Source organism: Denticeps clupeoides, chromosome 11 (assembly GCF_900700375.1).
Source record: "Denticeps clupeoides chromosome 11, fDenClu1.1, whole genome shotgun sequence".
In the NCBI taxonomy this organism is placed as follows: domain Eukaryota; kingdom Metazoa; phylum Chordata; class Actinopteri; order Clupeiformes; family Denticipitidae; genus Denticeps; species Denticeps clupeoides.
Genome location: NC_041717.1, coordinates 9303991 through 9324150, shown reverse-complemented (window position 1 = coordinate 9324150; position 20160 = coordinate 9303991). Strand labels below are relative to the sequence as shown.

At 41.2% G+C, this 20160-nt stretch overlaps 2 protein-coding genes across 2 annotated transcripts; both read left to right on the top strand.

Moving 5' to 3' along the window:
- The first annotated feature begins 702 nt into the window (after positions 1-702).
- prdm12b (PR domain containing 12b) lies at positions 703-2982 on the top strand. Its single transcript, XM_028996773.1, has 5 exons — positions 703-1049; positions 1617-1807; positions 2034-2189; positions 2290-2404; positions 2493-2982. Exons 1-5 carry the CDS (start codon positions 830-832, stop codon positions 2939-2941), a joined length of 1131 nt encoding a protein of 376 aa, XP_028852606.1. The 5' UTR covers positions 703-829; the 3' UTR covers positions 2942-2982.
- A 1463-nt stretch (positions 2983-4445) lies between these two features.
- c5 (complement component 5) lies at positions 4446-20084 on the top strand. The gene is made up of 41 exons (XM_028996445.1): positions 4446-4578; positions 4688-4883; positions 5473-5626; positions 5921-5991; positions 6126-6220; positions 6424-6506; positions 6592-6682; positions 6775-6880; positions 6956-7088; positions 7762-7877; positions 8001-8183; positions 8271-8474; positions 8547-8756; positions 10367-10516; positions 10620-10746; positions 10854-10919; positions 11003-11206; positions 11284-11374; positions 11491-11573; positions 12028-12167; positions 13144-13371; positions 13494-13554; positions 13645-13734; positions 14019-14231; positions 14314-14392; positions 14478-14637; positions 14734-14832; positions 15574-15745; positions 16250-16455; positions 16554-16706; positions 16964-17026; positions 17178-17271; positions 17363-17402; positions 17482-17584; positions 17670-17744; positions 17960-18065; positions 18152-18235; positions 18351-18440; positions 18821-18904; positions 19202-19340; positions 19952-20084. Exons 1-41 carry the CDS (start codon positions 4514-4516, stop codon positions 20082-20084), a joined length of 5040 nt encoding a protein of 1679 aa, XP_028852278.1. The 5' UTR covers positions 4446-4513.
- Positions 20085-20160: the final 76 nt, after the last annotated feature.

Sequence of the window (20160 nt, the reverse complement as noted above, 5' to 3'; positions counted from 1 at the left end):
TTTGAACACAATATGAGCGCGTGTAACGCCACAGGGATTTATTTCGAGTGAATTTATGAAGGTCGCCAAGTTTATCAGCCATCGTCTCAAATCGGAGCGAGGAGAGCGCACGCGCGACGTCTCTCGGTCACGTGACTATTAGAATAAATATATTACGAATATCTAGTTTATTTTGGTCATATTTTACCCGATGAACTTGACAAAGTCGCACTTTTTCCACGTTTGATTGCACGTGTGTGTGTGTGTGTGTCAGTGTGTGTCCACACTTGCTGTGGCCGCACTGTTCAGCATGCAGGGAAGGTGGATTCTGCAGATAATTATTAATTCGTTAAACCACGCAATAAAAACGCATATTTAAAAAATGCATCTCTGTGTATACAATACAATGTGTGTGTGGGGGGTGTGGGGGTGTGTGTATTGTACGTTGCGGACCGGTGAGTCGAACCCAATCACACACACACACCCCCCACTCAACATTACACACACACATACACACACACACACACACACACACACACACACACACTCCTCCTCTGTTCCCCAAGGAGGGGCCACACTCAATAAAGAGCCTGGTTTCTTGCTGATAGAACAAGGCTGTGGAACACGAGGGGCGGCTCATTAATAACTAATTAGCGCGGCTCGGACCGGCAGCATATAAGGACCACCGGGACCGGGCGCCGGCAAAACTCGGCGCGATCGCAGAGACCCGCTTTTACGCAGCGGTTTTATATAGATATAGATATATATAGATATATATCTTTTTTTTTTCCTTTTTTAAAAAGTTCTTATTAGGATTTTCCGCACTTCGTAAAGGACCGTTCCTTTCGTCATGGGCTCCGTCCTGCCCGCAGAGTCGCTGGTGCTGAAGTCCGGATATAAGCAGCAGAGCCTCGCCCTGCCCGACATCATCACCTCGGACATCCTGCACAGCTTCCTGTACGGCCGCTGGAGGAACGTGCTGGGCGAGCACCTGTTCGAGGAGAAGAGCGCCACCATCAGCCCCAAGACCGCCTTCACCGCCGAGGTCCTGGCGCAGTCCTTCTCCGGGGGTAAAAGCCCGTTCCTTTCTCAACCCACGTTCGTTTATTTCAACCTCTCCGTACATTTTAGACCGTTTTAAATCAAATTAATTACTCAACAAACTAGTGCGTATCTGGGCAATTACCCCCCCCCCTCTCTCTCTTTTATTTTATTTTTTTCCATCATCTGTTCATCGGTGTGCAGACAGGCTCTTCAGTCCGTTAATACGGCGTGACACTTAATTCCATCACTATTCACACCATGTCGACCATTTCATCTCTCCAACAACAAAAAATCTTTTTTTTTTTTTTTTTTGGTTCGAAATTCCTGGCCCTTTCACCTCCGATTTATCGCCACAAAAGAGCTTGGGCGAGATGACCATGAATTTAAAGCTGATGAATGTACAGCTCCGCGGCGTGGCGAATTGCTGCATGCTGGGAAATGGCGAGGCGTTTAACCCGCCACATTCCCGCGTCCGGCCTCAAAAGACATAAGCAATGAATATTAATGCAACGCCAGCAGAAAGGTCACATTGGGTGGCAGGCCTGTGTTTTTTTTATTTATTGAAAATCTACCTTCCCTTTTCGTTTTTGCAGAAGTCCAGAAGCTCTCCAGCCTGGTGCTGCCCAGCGAAGTTATCATTGCGCAGAGCTCCATCCCAGGGGAGGGGCTCGGCATCTTCTCCAAGACGTGGATCAAGGCCGGCACCGAGATGGGACCTTTCACGGGCAGAGTCATGTCTCCAGAGCACGTGGACCTCTTCAAGAACAACAACCTCATGTGGGAGGTAAGGTTCGAGGAGGGCCTTTACATTTAGAAAGTTTATCAGACGCCCTTATCCAGAGCGACTTAGGATCAGTAGTTACAGGGACAGTCCCCCCCCTGGGGACACTCAGGGTTAAGTGTCTTGCTCAGGGACGCGATGGAAGTAAGCGGGACTTGAACCCGGCTCTTCTGGTTCATTAGGCCACCACCCTGAAACGTTCACCTTTCTTTTTTTCGGGGGGCTGAAGGTGTTCAACGAGGACGGGACCGTGCGCTACTTCATCGACGCCAGCCAGGAGGACCACCGCAGCTGGATGACGTACATCAAATGCGCCCGAAACGAGCAGGAGCAGAACCTGGAGGTGGTGCAGATCGGGAGCAGCATATTTTACAAGGCCATGGAGGTCCGTTTTCGGGTTGCGTCCCAACAAAGTTTTTTTTTTTTTTTTTTTTTTTTAGAATTATTATTCTAACTTTTTCCACCCCCGTCCCCCGACTTTACAGACTATCCCGCCAGACCAGGAGCTGCTCGTGTGGTACGGAAACTCGCACAACACCTTCCTGGGCATCCCCGGGGTCCCTGGTGTGGAGGACGAGCAGCAGAAGAAAAGTAAAAACGGTGAGTTGGCGACCGGAGACCGGCGACCGGCCACCGAGTCCGTGCGGCGACGGAACTAATCCTTCTCTCGCTCAACTCGAATTCACAGACGAGTTCCACCTCGGCGAGGCCGCCTCCTCCGCGTCCGCGTCCCTGGCGACCGCCGGCAGAATGCGCTGCGTCATCTGCCACCGCGGCTTCAACTCCCGCAGCAACCTGCGCTCGCACATGCGCATCCACACCCTGGACAAGCCGTTCGTGTGCCGCTTCTGCAACCGCCGCTTCAGCCAGTCGTCCACGCTGCGCAACCACGTGCGCCTGCACACCGGCGAGCGGCCGTACAAGTGCCACGTGTGCCAGAGCGCGTACTCGCAGCTGGCGGGGCTGCGCGCGCACCAGAAGAGCGCGCGCCACCGGCCCGGCGGCGCGGGCGCGGGCGCGGGCGCGGCGGTCGGCCTGCAGGCGCACTCCCCGCCGCCGCCGACACCGGGGGCCCAGATGGCGCCGGTGCCGCACCCGGCGTCTCTGGTGCACCACATCCCCACCATGGTGCTGTGAGCCCGGGCGGAGGTCCGGATTCCACCTGTTGCACTTTCTCCCCCCCCCCCTTTTTTTTTTCCCCGTGTGCGCGCTTCTCCTTGTAATTATGACTGTTATTTTATTTTATTATTATTCATTTTTAATCTCGGACTGGACGAAAGGTTAACGGTTCCAACAAGGCACTGCATTCATCTGATGATGATTTTTTTCTGGATGCTGGATTTGCATCCAAGCAGAAAGTTAGAAATTTCTATATATATTTTTTTTTTGTCATCACACACTGTAATCTGTACAATATGGTATTGATCATGGAGATTATGAAGTGTTAATTTATGTTTGCATGGATTTTATCTACTGTCCGTAAGTAGGTTCATTCTTCCCGTGGGACTCGTTTATGAAGGATCAACTTTATACGAACAGCTCACCCGTCCCGGCTTTTCCCGGGATCCCTCTGAAATTCCCAGGAGGAATTAGCGCCGCCGCGTGGCAATTTTGCGTCACTGCTGCGGTCGAAATCGATGGCATGTGAAAAAAAACATTGTAAATATAATTTTAAAATATGTTTACTTTCCCAAACACTGGATGGTCACTTTATCTGAATGTATGTATGAAAATACTTTAAGTAAATCCTGGCTCTATATATTATGTATACTGTTTGCTGATACGAATGACTTTGTATTTTCAACTTGTATCTTAAATAAATAATTACAGCATTACCTTTGGATTTTTATTTTTCCGTGGCTTATGTTTTATGAGCTTTATTAATCGTCCACATGATCCATTTCCTGGCACTACAATCAATTTAATGCCGAAAGAAAATAGAATTATTCCTAATTCATATCTAATTCAAATGTATAAACACTAATGTAGTGGTTTTGTTCTTAATGCTATTAATTCATTAACGTTTGAGCACCTTGTGCCAACAGCTTGTGAACCTAGTCAGTCTATGCATCATTGTCATATATTGTGTCATATATATCTGTTTACAGATAGGTCATTGGTCAGATTCTGCACCACGTGCAAATTTACAGCTTATTTTAAAAAAGCAGCTCTATGGAAAATATGCTATGGTTTATGAGTTTAAATTAATATTTTGTTGTACAGCAATTACAGAGTAAAGTAAAGTGACCAGGCATACAGTTTTATATATTCTATCTAAAGGCTCTACAGAACTGGACTCCCAACAAATCAATAAGACACTAATGGCAGGCCAGGGTAAACATGTTCCCTCTTGTGTAAGAATAAAAAGCCCAATCCTGTTTTCCACCAGGCCTGCTGAGCACATCAGACTTGCAGATATCATGTCTGTCCAAATGATGGTTTGGTAACTGTGGAATCCACAAGTGTGTGTGTGTGTGCGTGTTTGTGCATGTCTGTGTGTGTGTGTGTTGGGCTAACTGGTGCAAACAAACAGTCTGTTGTCTTCACCCGTACAGCCGCCGGACCTTTAGGAAGGGCAGCTCAGTTGGACACACAGCGTAATTATTAACCAAGAGCAAGCAGAAGAAAATACACTTTGTTAGGAATCAGAGTTCAGCGCTTTGTACCTGCTTCATTCCGCATTTCTTCAGCTGAAGCCCATCTGCAGCCATGGGGCTTGTGTTCCTGCTCTGCGCTCTTCAGTTCTGTTGGCTGGCAAATGCCCAGGAGCAGACGTAAGTGAACAAAAATGCAAACATTAATATATACACACACACACACATGAATTAAACATGAATGTATGTGTGTAGGAGACATTGCAGATTGCTTGTTTTTGCTTGCTAGGTACCTGATCACCGGGCCCAGGTTCCTGCGACTGGATGCAGCAGAGACGCTGGTGGTGCAGCTGTTCGGTTACCAGCAGGACTCCACAGTGAACCTGTACCTGAAGAAGTCTTTGGTCTCTGGAGACACAGTCTATGCACAGGAATCTGTACAACTCACACAACAAAACCACTACCAAGCATCCGTGACTTTAAGGGTAAGAAATAAACAAATGGAAGTAAATTTTATTCAAACATGAATAAAATCAAATTAATATTCAGTTTATATTTTGCATGCAAACACAAAATATGTGACATCCAGCAAATTCAAAACTGCATTTGTCAAAATAATTCAAATGAAAGGTAGTGTTTTACATTGATTATGCTTAATTTATTATAATGAATTTGTAGTGAATTGAATGAGCATTTTAAATTACCCTTGTTTGGATGTGCAATTAGTGATAATAAACATACTATTTTAAATACTTTATATAGAAACATATAAAATATGTGTACTATATAAATAGTTCAAATGTGGTAGGGTGTGAACATGAGAAACTGATGTATATCAGAAAAAGCCAAGCTTGTACATATAAATTCTTAACTAATTAAGAATAAACGTATTGCACATTCAGATCAGGTTGGTTTTTGTTTCACGTGTCCAGTAAAGTCGCTGAAATGCTTCTTCCACCACTTTGTCTCTCACCCACGAATATAATGCATTATACACTTAAATCAAGTTTACATAATAACAGTAATTAAATATATAAATATTGTAATTTCGTCTGACCATTCATCTCCTTGAAGATCTTTTCCAAAGATTTCCCCAAGGAGGAGAGTAAAGTCATCCTGCATGCTGTGTCCGGGGACTTCAGCACCCACAGTACAATACCAGTCTCGAGAGATAACGGCTTCCTGTTTGTCCAGACTGACAAGCCACTTTATACCCCTGAGCAATCAGGTAAAGCCGCAAGATCAGGGCCACTTCTGTGTCTATTTTTTATTTTCTATTGCTTGCAATGCACAGCATAACTCCTACAGAGGAATATTTACTCATCTCCTTAGAAAATAAGACATCTCAATTGAATATGCAAATATTTTATTGCTTCAGTATGAATTGATTTATGTCTGTCAAATAATGTCATGTTTTGAAAGTTTAATTTTAGATCTGCAATCTTTAGAACATACACAGCCCTCCACTCTCGGTTTTATACAAAGCCTGATAAAGATGTGTTCCCTTTGTGTGTTTGCACAGTGAAAGTCAGAGTGTTTTCACTCAATGAAGAGTTGAGTCCAGCTCGAAGAAAAGTCACTCTCACATTCAGGGTGGGTACCTGTGCACCAGCCACAAAGTCAGCAGAAATCATCTACAACAGTCAGCACAAGGCCATTTGTTATAATTTTTGAAATCATATAAATAAAATAGGATATTAATCTAATATGTCTTTTTTTTTTGTTAGGATCCTGAAGCAGTGAAAGTGGACATTATTGACCTGAATGATGTTAGTGGCATCATATCAATGCAAAAACCTTTTAAAATACCTATAAAGCCTAAGTAAGATATTCAATTAATCAGCTATTACTACATATACTGTTCAGCATTAAAATAAAATGTCTTTATTGCATCTAACACAAATTTCAACAAATAGACTGTGTATATTGCATGCCTTGCACATTTTCCACATTTCAGCAATATTCAGTGCAACGCTGAAAAAAATGCTTAAAAATTGTATAACATTAAACCCTGTCAATGTTCAGGCTAGGAGTTTGGAGAATTGAGGCAGCTTATACAGATGACTTCAGCACGATCGCAAGCACAGAATTTGAAGTCAAGGAGTACGGTAATGATGTAGATAACAAAGTCGAAAAGTTGCAGAGTCGTTTTACTTTTAAACACACAACAACAGTTCTTTTTTTTTCTTTTAGTCCTACCAAGCATTTCAGTCCATATACAACCCGAGGAGAACTACATCAGCGACACAAATTTTGAAGCCTTTAAACTGAAAATCTCTGCAAGGTGTGGGGCTTACTTTTTGTTAAAATATTGAAACATTTCAATATTTTAACAAAAGTTGAAATAATGAATGTGGGGCTTTTGCAATTTTGTAGGTATGTTCACGGAGCACCTGTCACACAGGCAGATGTGTACCTGAGGTTGGGGTACATCTCTGGAACAAGCTCTGTCTTGATACAGAACACACTGAGGAAGCATGAGGTAGGCCTGCCAGCCCTGCACGTCCGAACGCCCTTCTGAGCGCCTGCAGAGCTGTAAAACACCTTCTGTATTCAGATGACCGATGGAGCAATGGAAGTTGTGCTGAACATCAAGCAAGCACTTTTATCTGCGGGGGAAGGTCCTAAGGAACTACGGGACATGCAGGGGAATAATCTGCATGTGGTGGTTTTGATTCAAGAAAAAACTGGTGAGTGAAACTGAAAGCATATTATTTACATTGTGAACAAAATGTATAGTACAGGCTACAGACGTTGGGCCCAAGCCTCGAAAGTGCATTTTTGCTAAATGTCATAGTAGTATTCATAATAGTAAAAATGATATTAAAACAGACTGTTTTACAATATTTTACATTCTATACACCATTTAGGGTGGTAGTAACACACTCGCCTATGAACCAGGTTCAAACCCCACTTACTACCACAGTGTCCCTGAGCAAGACACTTAACCCCGAGTGTCTCCAGGGGGACAGTGCCTGTAACTACTGATTGTAAGGCGCTCTGGATAAGGGTGTCTGATAAATGCTGTAAATGTAAAAATTTTGCAACAAAGGCTCAAATTGTTAGATTTTGAATAAGACATGAGGTGTTTTCAAAAAATTGTTGCAGAGGATCCAGTGAAATCTCTGCTGCAAGGGGTGGTGGTTTAGATGAAACTCCCATTAAACATACATTAAATTACAGTGAATGTTGTTTCCTACACCAGTAACATTAGTTGTACTGTAATGTATTGATAATGTTTGATTTTCTACTTTTTTTGCAAGCCTTGTTTTTAACTGCATGTTGTATTGCTACAAATATAATAAAAAAGATTTTAAAAAATCTTGAATCTAATAAACTATCCATTTTATTCATTATTTATAGGTGGCATCTCCCAAGAAGCAGAGCTGGCTACTATAAAATTTGTCTTGTCTCCATTTACATTAAGTCTGATTGCAACCCCTCCTTTCATCAAACCTGCATTACCTTACACGATCAGAGTATGTACTCTTTTTCATTTTAATGGTTAAAAGGTGTAATGATATGAGAATGAGATAGAGAGAGAGACTGCTGTAAGAGTTTTCTACAAATGCTTGTTAAAAATTGTGACATTATCCCTGTAGGTACTTGTGAAGGATCCTCTTGGAGAGCCGGTTAGATCTGTACCAGTGAAGGCCACAGCAGCTACGACCAATGTCGATGGCGTGCAGGACCATCTAAGTCATCCCGATCAGACCACCCAGAGAGACGGCATTGCTTATTTCACATACAACATTCCAAGATCTACTTATAAAGCCGATTTTTCTGTTAGTTCTTTTGTTCTATTCAGCTAACATGCTAAAAGTCGCCTGACAACCATAACATTTGTAGAAGGATATTCCCTTCTTTTACAGTTTGTGACTGCAGATCGAAGGCTCTCTGCCCAAAGCCAGGCTACTTTCAAATTCAGCACTGAAACGTACAACTCCCCCAACAAGCGTTACTTGTACATTGACTTGCCTTCCCAACAATCTGCTCTTCAAGTCAACGATCATGTCAGCATTAAAGTTTACTTCAGCTTCCAAGACTTCCTCCCTCTGAAGTCTTTTAGCTACCAGGTATGATCCACTGATGCTGCATGTTTTGGATGGTTGTGCTTTTTAACCTGCTCACCTTGTCTCCTGTTCTAGATTATCTCCAAGGGAAAAGTGGTTAAGTTTGACACTCAGCAGCGGGTTGGTGACAGGAGCACGGAGATCATTAACATTCACATAACACCCGACATGGTGCCTTCCGCCCGGCTACTTGTCTACTACATCCTCTCCGGGGAGGAAAGGGCAGAGCTTGTCGCGGACTCTGTGTGGATTGATGTCAAAGACAAATGCGTCAACGGGCTGAAGGTGACAATAAAGCTGCAAATGGTTTTTAATTTACAGCTGACACTAATATTTGTATAGTCTTTCGTGAAATTTTTTAAATGATTGCTCTAAACGTTTATAGGAAAAAAAGTTATTCACAACACAGTATTTTGTCACTTTGCTTTGAAGGGAGGATTTTTTTTTTAAGTATAGTAAGCTGCTGTGTGCTGTTATGCTGAAATATTACTAGGATTTTCAGGGCAAACTGCTTGGCCAGCACACAAAGGAATGTGGATGAAAATTTCTCACGTTTATACATTTGGTGGTTTCCCAACTAAATTAGGCTTTAAGTAGCTAAAGCTGATTTATGTGCGGTGTCGGAACACATTGTGCTTTTGTCCACTTTGGTTAAAATGTGTACATCAGGTAGTGGAGTGTGGCACTGTGTGGGAATGGTACTTTGCTCAGTGGCACCTCAGTGGCACCTTTGTGTATTCAAACTGATTATGGGGCCGCTTTCATAACCACTAGGCCACCACTGCCCCAAACTGTTCCATGGCCTTGTATTCAGATGTGGAGAGTGGATATAGGTGACCTCTAGGGGGCATCATGCCAAGTACTAAATCAATTGCCATGTCTCCAGTTTGGTAAAGCTTGGATGTGGCGTCCACCTCGCTGAATGCATCCACCTCGCAGGATGGCAGAATGCTTTTTCAGTTCCTACACGATTTCAGCATAGGTGAGGGCAGAGGTGGTGGAAGCAGCCAGGCGGGCAGCAGCCCATTCTGCAGCCTGAGTGTGAAGAGACAGTAAAAAGAGAGGAAGGTTAATAATACATCACAGCTACCATTAACTCTTTTCCCATGCTCTGGTTAACTCAATTGCAAAGGAGCTGGTGAGCTGGTGAGTATCCACTCCTTTAATCTATATCCGCACAAGCGTACACCACACACAAGAAGGAGGGTGGTAGTAGCCACACTCGCCTATGAACCAGAAGACCCAGGTTCAAATCCCACTTACTACCATTGTGTTCCTGAGCAAGACACTTAACCCTATGTTGCTCCAGGGGGGGACTGTCCCTGTAACTACTGATTTCAAGTCACTCTGGATAAGGGCGTCTGATAAATGCTGTAAATGTAAAGAATGATAGGGCTTATTTTCAGTAGGAAGTGATGGCCTGAAAGATTCAGGGTCGAGACTCAGTGACTCAGCTCAGGTTGGCGCCTGTTAAATATCATGAGAATCACCTGTCACATTCTTCCCATCACGCTCGTGCAGAGGGTCACGTGACACTTGGAGTGCATTGTGTCCGACGAACCAAGGACACATTGGTTAGCTTTCCCTGGTGATGTTAGGCTCCTAGTATGTTTGTGTTCATGGTGACAGACTGATGCCCTGATCCAGCAGCTTCCCAGGTTTTACATAGTTTATCAGTATATGGATGGATATCAGTGAAGGTTCTCAGTCATCCAGGTCATGGTTATCTCAAAAAAAGTTATTTCACTGGCAACTAGACTTGTTATGGATCCTTGACAATGTTTCGCCCCTTCCATTCCAGGGCTTTGAGAAGACTTGAGAAAGTCTTTTGAGAAAGTTTTTTGAAATATGGATGGATATCTATAATAACGCTGTTTCTTTCTTGTCTGAAAAAGCTGGACCTGTCTTCTGGCTCCTCGGAGTTCAACCCTCAAGATGAACTGGCCCTGATGGTAAAAACCAAACAGAATGCCCTTGTGGCCTTGTCCTCCGTGGACACGGCATTGTACTCCCTCAGAGTCAAAAACAACAATCCCCTGTCTCGGGTAAGAGCTCATTTCTGAGTCAACATATGAACAGAATCACATTTGATATGGTGTGTGCCATGGATGAGTTGAGTTAAGTTAAATGAAGTTTCTTTTTTTATAGGTGCTACAACACATTGAGGCAAGTGACCAGGGCTGCGGGGGAGGTGGAGGCAAAGATAACGCTGATGTCCTGCAGAGGGCGGGCCTGACATTTTTGACCAATGCAAACGCCATGCCAAGCAATACAGGTAACAGGAGAGGAATAGAATGTAACGTAGTATAACACATCAAGCACATCATGCAAAAATACAAACCACATTGCTGAATGATGTTCATCACCTGTGTGTGTTTTCAGCTGACACATGCTCAGCTTCTGTGAGACCAAAAAGGTCCGTGCCTCAAGAGTTATATGAACAGAAAGGCAAGTGTCCCTTAAAATATGACATTTTTTATCTGCACATATGTGTTTTTTACTTTTATTTATGATTCTACTATGTTCAACAGCAAAAACATTTGGAGCATTCTACACCTGCTGCTTAGAAGGACTTTACACTGTTCCTAAACTGGAAACGTGCTTAGTGCGGGCTGACCGTCTCCGTAAAGACAAAAAGGTTCCACATAAGTGCGTCAACATCTTTGAGCACTGTTGCCACCATGGCAATAAGCTCCGCCAAGAGCACAAGAACACGTTCTCCCTGAGCCGTGCAGGTGAGCAGCGCAGCTTTTATGGGTTAAAGTGTTTGGAAGAGCACAAAGTTGTCGGCCTGATACCCAGTCATTTCTAGCGGCAGAGGCACTGTTTGCCCTAAAGCCTATGCAGATTCGGAGCTACTTTCCAGAAAGTTGGATGTGGGAGGAACACTTAGTACTAGATGGGTAGGTGATTAAAAAAACTGAAAACTGAACAAAAAAACTACGATTTTCATGAATGCATTGAGTTCGTTGTTTGAATTCATTCTAGCATGGAGCGCTTTTTCTTCTTTCTTTTTAAGATCAGGACATTTGTCCATCTCCAGAAGACTCCCAGACTCCCTCACCACATGGGAAATAAAAGCTGTAGGGATGTTTACTGATGGTGAGTCCATCTATCTATTGCATGTCTAAAATGCTAAATGTTTGGTTCAGGTGACAATAAATCTGCACATGCAGTTACTATATTAAGTACTAAGCCATGCCTGACACTTTTTAAAATAATATTGGGTGACATTGTATGATGTCTTAATGTCTTACTTTTCAAGCAAACTGAAGCCAATCAGAAAATATATATATATATACCTCTGGTTAGTCTCATATTTGGCGATAGATCCATGTGGTGCCATTGAACCATCTATGTAGCTGGTAGCTATGCAAGCAATTATGTGTTTGAGAAAATTAAAGTATGATAAACTGTCTGGCTAGCACACCACTGTGGTAAAATGTGCTCGATATCCCCATCCTCTACACATTTGGGTGGGCAAGAATCTCTATAAATGGCTCATTTTGAAATTAATGTGATGAGTCAGAGTTAGACATCTCTACGTTCCCTTCAGGAATCTGTGTATCAGATCCTCTCAGGGTCCGAGTCACTCAGAAGGTCAGTGTGGATGTTCCAGTACCATATGCCTTGGTGCGTGGGGAGCAGCTTGAGCTCCGAGGCTCAGTTTATAACCAAGAGGAAGATGGTCTGCGGGTAGGTGTCTTTTATACATTTTTACAGAATTTGTACGGTGCTTAATAAGTAATATAAAGTTTTGTAAACTCAAAATCTATAGAAATCGAACAAGAATTGCTGGTGTCTTCTAAGTAAACTAAGTAAACCCCTCACTTTTTTGGTAAACATTTTATTATATTTTTCTTTGGGACAACACTGAAGATCATATGACAGAACTCTAAACATATCCCACACAATGCATCAAATTAGCCTGCATGGCACTGCAGTCCAAAAAGAAAGCCTCTTCTAAAGATGATACACAAGAAAACAAAATGATCTGATGAGACCAAGATATACTTATTTGGATCAGATGGTGTCAAGGATTCTTCAAACGCTGAGAGTTAGTTAAATTGGCTAATTTGCTCATACCATTACATAAACCAGGTGAGCAAACACAGTCAAGCATGGTGGAGGAAATGTCATGGTTTGGGGCAGCATGAGAGCTGCTGGCACTGGGGAGCAACAGGTCATTAAGAGAATGAATGCAGAGCACGATCCCTTTTCAAACTGGACTGCAGGGCAGTATTCCAACATGATAACAACCCCAAACACACCTCCTCCAAGACGACCACTGCCTTACTAAAGAAACTGAGGGTGAAGGTGTTTCATTGGCCAAGCATGTCTCCATAAAAAAATGCTGTTGAGCATTTGTGGAGCAAAAGGTCTCCAGCATCCACAAGCTCCATGATGTTGTCATCACTAGTGAAATCCAAACCCAACATAGTGAAGGCAGTGCTGGAAAATAATACTGACCACTTAAATTATTGACATTTTGGGCACAGTTTGGACATTTTCAATTAGCGGTGTACTCACTTTTGTTGCCAGTAATTAAGACATTAATGGCTGTGTGTGTCACTTGCTGGTTAGATTAGAATATATACATTTAAAGTTGTCTTTCTATGTGTTTGTACATTGGTTTTCTGATGTGTATCCCTATGTTTCCTTCCTTGGCCAGTACAAAGTGACTCTGAAGGCTTCAGAAGGGCTCTGTGTGTTTCAAGGAACATCTCCAGGTGATGGAAGTTCTAAGGTCTCCCCGAACAACATGGGAATCTTAGACAAAGATTCTGTGGGCACAGTCAGATTTTTCATCATGGCCTTAGAAGCGGGCACACACACACTCAACTTTACCCTGCAGGCCAACAATTTCAGAGAGAAACTGGTTAAGACCCTACGTGTGATTGTAAGCAACATTTATTACAATGAACTAAGTACAAAAACATTGATAAACACAACTGGCAAATGTTTGTAACAAGAAAGGATTAATTAAATAATAACTTTCACTTATTATTACTTTTTAAACAGCCTGAGGGTATCAGAACCATGGTCCTCACAGGAGCCACAATTGATCCAAAGGGAATTTATGGTAGGATGGAAACAACCATTCAGGGCATAGCATCTTTTATTTTTCTTTCTTTCAGATTCAGTTTGTGCCCCATTGTTGTTACTTTCTCAGGCAACCCAAAAAGAAAAGTAGAACTCCGGAACTCCCTTCCTCCAAAGGTGGTGCCCAAATCGACAGTTCAACGACTCCTTACTGTCAATGGTAATCAATAGAACACTGGCAGAATATATATAATACTGGATGCATGGATGCACTGGATTTAGCATTCAGTCATTACTACTTTATAGAATATAAGTAGTTATGACTGAATATATATGGTACAGTATTATTATATAGGGTTTTATTCAATATAGGGTTCAATATTAAATGTTTTGTAAACATATTCCATTATTTTCTTTACTGTATTCTAAATATGTGAATTTAGATACTTAGTTTTTGTGCTTTTACTAATATACTTGTAATATTGTGATTATTGGATTTTAAAGGTGAACTGTTTGGTGAGATCCTGTCCATCATAAACAACCCAGAGGGCCTGCTGCAGCTCACCAATCTGCCTCGTGGCTCTGCAGAGGTTGAGCTCGTTGCTCTTTTGCCTTTCTACTATGTTTTTCAATACCTGGAAACCTCTGAGAAATGGAGTGTCATGGGTCCTGAGGCAGCTACAATCAAAGAAGACCTCAGGAGGAAGATGCAGGAGGGTTGGTCTGCACTGCTGACATTTGAAAGGTGCTTTGGTGGCTTGATTTGTGTGTTTACATGAATGCTTTGTGTTTGGTTCAGGACATGTCAGTATCATGTCGTTTAAGAATAAGCGCGAGTACAGTTTCAGTATGTGGAAGAACAGAGAAGCCAGCACGTGGTGAGTCTGTGTACAGTACATGAATAGACCAGAGCATTGTCCACCAGTGAAACTGTGAGCCTGATTTTGAAAATATCTCTCGCAGGTTGACTGCACTTGTGGTGAAGACTCTAGCTGAGATAGACAAATACATCCCTGTTGACAGAACAGCTTTGACTAACACCATCAACTGGTTGACAGTGAAATGTCAGAGGTCTGATGGCTCTTTCGAGGAGTCTTCCAGCTACAAGCCTGTGAAACTCATGGTACTTTGACACTGCTATGCACATGTATAAGTCTACACTGAACCTCACAGGCTTTTTAAAGTCAATAATGCTTTAATCCTTCTGGTTTTTATAAAGGGTGCAGGGGCAGATGTGACTGAGAGCTCAGTGTACCTCACATCATTTGTTGTCATTGGAATCAAGAATGCCATGAATGTGCCAGGCTGTGGTCTACAGGTCAGACATGTGCCGAATGTGCATTTTGGGACGGTGGCGCCATCTTGTGTGGATCCTCTGCCTGATCTGGGGGTTCTATAAATAACTTTTTCATCTTAATATTTCCTTGTCGACAAAGTTCGTAGACGGGACCTTGTCATTCAACATCTCAATGTCTATATAAATCTCAATACCAAGCACTGTCATTTAGAAAAAAATATTAATAATATCAATGACTTGGCAACCCCAGAAGGACTGATTGCTGCAACTTACACAATCATGAACAGTTTTTCAGATAGTCACAAGCCAGCAAACTGCTGGAGCACACAGTCATACTGTTGCTCCTTTTTTTGGCACAATTTTTCAGTAAACCAAATACCCACACAATCCACTATCTACTTGTCAGCACATCAAACTGCTTTCTTTCATGCTATTTCCACATGGAAAAGGCTATTGTGCAGTTGTCACCCTGAACAACAGGGATGTTTTTCAGAATCAATTCACCAACAGAAAGGATCTGGGATCCTCACATCATGGCATGTAAACAAATTAGTTTCGCAACATTTGACAAGCATCAGCTTCACTTTCTCTATTAAGTCTGAATTCATTTTCATGAATCATTCATTTTATTCAAAAATCACAAAGAAATTAGTTTTTTGTGTATCTGGTCCAAAGTAAATGTTAATTAAATCACATTTAAACTCATATTTATACCGCATCAATGGTATGCATTACGATGACAGTTTCTGTTCATCACATTAGATGTTTGCAGATGCCCTGAATAAGGCTGAGTCGTACATCGCACAAAACGTGGACAAGCTGAAAAGCATGTATGTGCGAGCAATTGCAGCTTATGCCTTGACACTGATGGACAGAAACAGCATCCCAGCCACAAGGCTGTACGAGGAACTCCAGAAAGAAGCCAAAGTGAAAGGTAACCTTTTTTGCTGCAGCATACACCACTGGAAGCTAATACTGACCTGCCAGAACAGTAAAATTGATTACCTTTATTAATGGCACATGCAAATGGTTGGAATATATTAGGTAGCAAGTGAGAATTTTTGTTGATGCATTGGAAGCAGAAATATTGAGCAAACATAAGGTATTGAGCAAATTGCCAGTTCACAGAGCATCCTAGTTTGTCATGAAGGGGCTGCATAGTTGCAGACCACTGATTAGATATTTTGACAGATAGAACGGTTTGTTACATTTCGCACAAGTTGCTGCTTGTGTTACAAAGTCATACCTGAATATGTACCCTGCTAACCCAAAAATTAAAATTGTGAAAGCTTATAATACAAGAAAAACAATATGTTATATTTTTAGCAACTACAACATTATGTTAAAAATGGTATAGATAATAAGCCTTTAACCATTTTGCCATAAACAACAATATGGGGGTACAGCACGTCTGACATGACGTTTCCTGCGGCTGCAGGAAACCCTGCTGTGATTCGCTTCTGGGAGGAGAAAAATGCAGATGAGGACCCGCTAAAACCCAACAAGGCATCGGCACAGACTGTGGAGACCACTGTCTATGTGCTGCTTACGGTCCTCCTAAGAGGAGATGGGCGTTACGCCAAACCTGTCCTTGCCTGGCTGACTCAGGACCAGCGCTACGGTGGTGGATTTCTTTCAACACAGGTGATTTCATGAATGATAACTGTCTACTCAACAGAACGTTAGCGTTCCATCAGCATTATCAAACTAGTGCAGGATATATCTCTCTGTTTTTGCACCAGGACACAGTCCTCACCCTGGAGGCTCTCACAAAGTACAACATCCTTGTCAAGCATGCCAATTTAGACATGGATGTTCACGTCACCTACAGGAACAATAAAATCCTTGGCAACCTCAAGGTCACAGAAAACAAACCCATTGGTAAATCAATGGAGGTAAGAGTACATATTACATGCTTTTTTGTGTATACAGAGACTTTTTCCTTCCATGTATATATTGTACATGTGTACATAGTGTATATCTCACTATCATGTTCATTATAATTCACAATAAAATATCTGAAAGTTTCTACTTCTGGATGAATTGATGCATCATCAGGTTGCATTATAGATTAAATACTGCATAAAGAGCTACAATATTAAATCTACTGTGTTGGAGGTAAATTGATGTAGAGAATTTTATCTTTCTGCAGGTGACTCAAAATTATGACGTTATCCTTTCAACAGGCTTAAGTTCAGGAGTGGCATTTGCCAATGTGAGTAGCAAATATTCCCAAATTACATGTGTGAAAAATGTTAATCACTCACTCACTTAAACACTATCCATTACCACTTATTCCATTGATAAATTAAACTAATTTCACAATTTATATCTTTTTTATTTCTCTTTTTGTTGTTTAAAAATAGCTGAAAACTGTTTATTACAAAATGACAGAGGATGATGGCAACTGTCACTTTGACATTTCCATTGACATTCTATCTCGCAATCCATATTCAAATGGTATGGTAAATTTGTGTTTCCAAAACTATATTTTATTTATATATTATTTCTGTTTAATGTGAATTTGACAACAATCATGCACCTATTCCAGATTACATGGAGCTATCACCTCGGATTTTTGCCTGTGTAAAGTAAGTATGGACCCATGTTGCAATATTTTGTAGAAAATAATGCTCAAGGATAAAATTGTGTTCAAATATATCTGGGCAGATACAAGCCTTTGGAGAATGAGGTGTTCACCGAGGCCAGCCACACAGTACTGGAAATCCATTTGCCCACTGGTGTAAAACCATTTCAAGAGGATCTAGCTATGGTAAATGAAACATTTACATCAGTTCAGAAACAACATTATGAACTGAAAATTAATCAAAACTTTGGCACTGTAAAAAATTTTTTAGATGCAAGATGGATTGGAATCCCTAATTTCCAATTATGAAATAAAGGATGATCGAGTTCTGCTACAGCTGGATTCGGTATGTTGTTTTAATTTTAACACTTTAATTTAAAATATGGTTGACTTTGTACAGAATGGGATATCTAGGATATGTCGATCTAGGCAATGTAAGTGAATGTCACTTTCAGGACATAGAAAATCATAGATCACTTTGCAAATTTACAACATATAGGAAAAAAGTGAGAGAACTGGGAGCAGATCAAACATGTGCATGCTCACATGCTACTGTTTCAGGTTCCCTCAGATGAGTCTTACTGTGTGGCTTTCCGTATTCAAGAGCTCTTCCAGACTGGAATGGCTGTTGCCTCCTGGTTCCAGGTCTATGAATACCGTAATCCAGGTATAGACTCCACACCTTCATCCACAGTGTGTTTTTGTTGTTGCCATGTTCTGATACAACAACTCTCTGTATCCTATATCTGTCAGAGAGTCGTTGCTCGAAGCTATACTATCCACAGGAAAGAAAGTTGCTCCGCTTGTGTGCGGGTGACCAATGCCAATGCATGGCAGGTATGGAGAGAAACAAGGGCCTGTGTATGATTCATGAATTTTAGCTGCATTTACAGATGCAGTTATAGACTGAGAAAGTGATTTTTTTGTATTGTTGCATCTTCTCTCCCATTAGCTGAATGCTGCAACTTCAGGTCTACTATGGACTCTAGAATCACTGCTGAAATGCGAAGACAGGATATTTGCCAGGAAAGTGTTAAATACGGTAAAGGATAATTACACATACAGTACAGGCCAAATGTTTGGACACACCTTCTCATTCAATGAGTTTTCTTTATTTTCATGACCATTTACATTGGTAGATTCTCACTGAAGGCATCAAAACTATGAATGAACACATGTGGAGTTATGTACAAAAAAAGGTGAAATAACTGGAAACATGTTTTAAATTCTAGTTTCTTCAAAATATCCACTCTTTGCTCTGCTTTGAATCATATGAACACATTGAATCAGAATGTGTGTACAAAATTTTGGCCTGTACAGTATATTACATTAACCATAATGTATATCTCCAGTCTCCCATAAAATGTTTGTTTGGAATTGTGGCAGCAGAAAATGAAGTCTAATAATGTTGTTTTTTATTAGCTTTCAAAGTTCAAGTTGTGTCTGCTGAAATGGAGGGAGATTTTGTTACATACAAAGCCAAAGTAAAGGATGTCTTCAAAACAGGTAAAGGCTGAATTTGGACAGTTTTCACTTCACTACGACTAAACTTAGACCTCCTTTGTGGCATCATTGCCAATACGAGACAGTACACAAGACAGACAAGAAAATTACATAAACAAGGGGATTGTTATTATATTATTTATTAACATAAACAACAGAATAAATTGCATTTGACACGTTATCCTCTGCCTGGCATGTATTTAGATGTATTTGTAATTTGGGACACTTTGTTTCAAAAAGTACTCAAATTACAGTCAAAAGACTGCAATTTCTGAATATTGTGTTTTCTTCTTCTGACAGGAACTGAGGACATAAAGATTGAAACAGACATCGAACTAGTCAAAAAGGCAACCTGTAGCTCTACTAATATAGTTGAAGGCAAACAGTACCTGATGAGGGGCACAGAAATCATGCAGGAACGCAAGCATCGCAGTTACAGGTTTGTATTAAGTTCAGATTCACAAGCTATGTTTGAGCTTGTGGTCACCAGTACATCATCAACTACACATGGAATGTCTTCAGCATTACGAGATATGAAATTAACTGAACAAGAAAGTTCTAGTTGGGTATTTTATTGTATTGTAACTATATATTTTTAAAAATTCCAAATGTTGTGTTAAATACATGCCTGTTCTTGTAGGCAGCTTGTGATATACAATTGGTGTGTATTGGTTGGATGTTGCTAGGGTTTCCTTTTTAATATTTAGATCATAAGTGGACTGATTTTCTTTTTGAGTGTCTTTCTTCATGTGAATCATTCTAGGTTAGCAAATCGTCTGTAAAACATGATTGCCAAAATCTTTCACCAAAATTAGCACTGGCTGGTTGAGTCATTAGTTGCAGTTAACTATCTTCTCATTTGTAGAGCAGTATGATTATTCAAATAATGATAGCACTCTAAATGAGATTCTAAATGACCAGTTTGACCAATCAAATGAAAAATGTATTTGGTTAAAACCTGACAGGATTATAGAATAAGTTTGCAATAATGATGTGATCTTTATACAGCATATGCTTCACCAATACTGTTTCTAATATTATTTTCTCTAGCTATAAATTCCCATTGGACTCGCAAGCTCAAGTGGATTTGTGGCCGGAAAAGACTGCCTGCAGTGGGTCCTGTTCCAACTACCTTGACATCTTGGAAGAATTTTCAGAGACTATGCTTTTAGAGGGATGTTAGCAACTATGCATGCTTCGAAACAGTTCAGAGCCAGTACATGCCATTTATTGGTTTATATTTTTAATGCAAACACATG